Source organism: Sinocyclocheilus anshuiensis, unplaced genomic scaffold, assembly GCF_001515605.1.
Source record: "Sinocyclocheilus anshuiensis isolate Anshui unplaced genomic scaffold, SAMN03320099.WGS_v1.1 scaffold2010, whole genome shotgun sequence".
NCBI lineage: Eukaryota > Metazoa > Chordata > Actinopteri > Cypriniformes > Cyprinidae > Sinocyclocheilus > Sinocyclocheilus anshuiensis.
Window position 1 is genome coordinate 34,098 of NW_015544331.1, and position 3,867 is coordinate 37,964.

General features: G+C 39.7%; 1 protein-coding gene across 1 annotated transcript in view; it reads right to left on the reverse strand.

Annotated features, from left to right (window-relative positions):
* Positions 1–3,867, reverse strand: part of LOC107698130 (FACT complex subunit SPT16-like) — a 16,467-nt gene that overhangs the window by 9,382 nt on the left and 3,218 nt on the right. Inside the window, exons 6-13 of the mRNA XM_016499063.1 lie at positions 2,973–3,079; positions 2,801–2,874; positions 2,408–2,520; positions 2,256–2,321; positions 1,403–1,501; positions 1,202–1,317; positions 959–1,112; positions 756–883 (exon numbers count right to left, since the gene is read on the reverse strand). Of these exons, the coding sequence (XP_016354549.1) occupies positions 756–883; positions 959–1,112; positions 1,202–1,317; positions 1,403–1,501; positions 2,256–2,321; positions 2,408–2,520; positions 2,801–2,874; positions 2,973–3,079 (857 nt within the window). The remainder of the gene's footprint in view (positions 1–755; positions 884–958; positions 1,113–1,201; positions 1,318–1,402; positions 1,502–2,255; positions 2,322–2,407; positions 2,521–2,800; positions 2,875–2,972; positions 3,080–3,867) is intronic.

Consider the following 3,867-nt stretch of genomic DNA (forward strand, 5'->3'; position numbering starts at 1 on the left):
TAGAACTATAACCACCAAATAAAAATTGAATTTAAAAAAAAGCATCTGCTTTAATTGAACACTTTTTTTTTTTTAAAGCACATTAAGATTTATTGCAGATCTCTGCATTTTAATCCAGCAATGTTTAATGCAACATCCAACAAAACGTACATTAAAAACATGCTTTAGAGATATTAGTCTCCTAGTCTGCAGTGGCCTATTCTGCGGTTTATTTATGACACGCTAATCAAAGAAAGTGTGTGAAGTGCATGCGTCAAAGCTGGTTTGTGAAGCCCAGTGATGGATTTGAAGGCTTACATCTCTTTGACAAACGTGGCCTCGGGGTTGGGGAAGATGTTCCCGTCGTGGCGTCCCAGCGAGCTGCCCGGAACGAAGAAGTTTATCCTCGGATACGTGTAATCTCCTTCCACAGAATCACAACTGAGTTGCAAAAATCATTTAAATTGTTTTCATGTCAACTTTTTAATAACAGTATTATGTTTCTATAATTTGTTGTAAAAATATAAAAAATTAATATAATTGTTAAAAAATAATACATATCAGTATTGATTAAAAATGAGAAATCGCTATTTTTTTAATACGTCTATATATTTTTAAACAGATCAAAAATATATTTTCAAGTTATTTTTTTATATTACTTTTTTTTTTTATATTTAAATGTAATATATATATACATACATATATACATATATACATACATAAGTGCATGCGTCAAAGCTGGTTTGTGAAGCCCAGTGATGGATTTGAAGGCTTACATCTCTTTGACAAACGTGGCCTCGGGGTTGGGGAAGATGTTCCCGTCGTGGCGTCCCAGCGAGCTGCCCGGAACGAAGAAGTTTATCCTCAGATACGTGTAATCTCCTTCCACAGACATGCTGATGTTCTGCAAACACACGACAGAGACTCAAGAGCGAGACGAGGAAGCGCGCTCCGCGTAAGAGCGGCGCGATGCCTTTACCTTGATGGTGGCGATGTGGAACGGCGTGGCGATGCCGAACACGGGCATGACGACCGTCTCGTACTTCTTATCGATGAAGATCTTCATGTCTCTGATGTCCTTCTCGCGGGGCATCTGGGAGACGTTCTTATACGACACGTTCGACTTTCTGGCTCTGAGGGGGAAACGTTAGAAGAGAGCGTTTACGTCAAACTAGCGCGACCGCTTGAGCTGAGTGAGGCGCAAACGCGCTCATCCTCGTACTTCTGTATCTGCTGTCCTCCCTTCTGCTCCGTCAGACGCCGCTTGGCCTCCTCGTTCACCTGATTGGCCAGCTCTCTCTGATGGGCCCGCCTCTTCTCCTCAGCAGTCATCTCATTCTGACCAATCGGATGAGAGCGCATGAGAACGCACGAATGAAACGGGTGCATTATGGCGATTAGAGAACAGGAAGGATGCAGGTACCCTGGTTCTGTCTGTGAGCAGGGCGGCGCCGCGAGCTCCTTTCCCCAGCAGCTCCTCGGCGTTATCGTCCTCTTCCTCATCGTCCTCTTCATCAGCGTTCTAGAAACACACAGAAAAACGGTTTAGCAGCCAAGTTTCTCGCATCTTGTTTCGAGACCTCTACAGACTTACTTTCATCTAAAGTTGGGAAAAATCGGAATATCATGTAAAATAAAAGCTAATTAATTACTGTTTACGCTGCATTTGGTCAAGAGAACAAAAAAAAAAATTCTGCAACTGGGGAAGACTGCAAATCTTTTTTTCTGCATATTAATACTACAATAACATCACTGAACGCAAATCTTTTTTTTTATATTTTGAATTATTATTTTCATTTTATTTTAACATTTTTTAATGTATTTGTTATTTTTTGTCATTTTTATTAGCCGTTTTTTTTTTTTTTTTTTTTAATCCATATAATTTTTTGTTTTTGCTACATTTTCTTAGTTATTTTTTAAAACTGTCAATATAGGTTTTTATTAAAGTTTATTTCAGTTTTAGTTAAACGAAATGAACATTATTTGTTATCTATCTGAAATTAAAAAAAATATATATTTTATCTCCGTTAACATTTATTTTATTTCAAGTAACAATTAATAGTTGTTTTTTTTAAATGTCTAATATATATATATATTTTAATGCACATTAAAATATTACGCACATCTCTTCATCCAGCATTTTTTTAATGCAATATCCCAAAATTTGCATTAAATTATTATATGTATTGAAACGCATTAAATCTAATGTATTTTGTGTTTAATGTACATTTATTTTCAGTGTGATTTTGAACAGGCATGAGACGGACTGATGTTACCTTCAGGAAAATGCCAACGTTTTTGATCTTCTTCTTGACGGGCGTGAGGACGGTGGCTTGATCCTCCTGCGATCACGAACACGAGCACAGGATTACTGAACAGCGTTTCACAGAGACGGACTCACAGCGGGCCGCTTCCAGCCGTTACGCACCTCATTGATCTGTATGGTGTCTCCGATGAACAGGGCGTACTTTTTCTGCTCGTCTTTCTTCCCCTCTTTGTTGATCATGTCAGCCAATCCCAGGCTGATGCTGAACACCATCCCTACACAAACACACAAGCCGTTACGAACACTATACGATACGGTTCAGTGCGATTATTAACCACGCAAAGGCTGCGACTGAATTAAATATACACACATTGCATGTTTCAGAGTGAAGGGTTTTGATATTATATTCATATACTTTTCAAACAGTATCATGAATCTTCATTTTAAGGTAAATGAATACAATTTAAATACAGGAGCAAAATATTTTTGTTAATATTTTAATGCAGTAATGCTAAATAGTGTACAACAGCCCCTGGTTTATATTGACACACTCACCTCTCTTGAGTTTGAACTGATTTTTGGCATTCAGTACGAGCGATCCTTCTCTGAACTCAATGCCCATAGCGAACCTGCAGCGCACGCACACACACACACACGTATGTCACACACGGCTCATTTTACACACTTCACATTGATTATCTGAGTGCGAAGCGTTTCAGACACAAACCCGAGGTTTTTTGTCAGTTTGCTGACCAGATCTGGTTTCTCTTTCTTGACAAACTCCAGGACGGTGTTATAGGCGTCACACAGCTTCACTCCTGTACAACACACACACTGATGATAAAACACTGATCCTTAACACACACACACACACACACTCACAGACACACACTGATGATAAAACACTGATCCTCACCACACACACACACACACACTCACAGACACACACTGATGATAAAACACTGATCCTCACCACACACACACACACACACTCACAGACACAGACACAGACACACTGATGATAAAACACTGATCCTCACCACACACACACACACACACTCACAGACACAGACACAGACACACTGATGATAAAACACTGATCCTCACCACACACACACACACACACTCACAGACACAGACACAGACACACTGATGATAAAACACTGATCCTTAACACACACACACACAGACAGACACAGACACACACACACTGATGATAAAACACTGATCCTTAACACACACACACACAGACAGACACAGACACACACACACTGATGATAAAACACTGATCCTTAACACACACACACACAGACAGACACAGACACACACACACTGATGATAAAACACTGATCCTTAACACACACACACACAGACACAGAAACACACACACTGATGATAAAACACTGATCCTCAACACACACACACACTCACAGACACAGACACAGACACACTGATGATAAAACACTGATCCTTAACACACACACACTCACAGACAGACACACACTGATGATAAAACACTGATCCTTACACACACACTCACAGACAGACACAGACTGATGATAAAACACTGATCCTTAACACACACACACACACACACACACACAGACAGACACAGACAGACA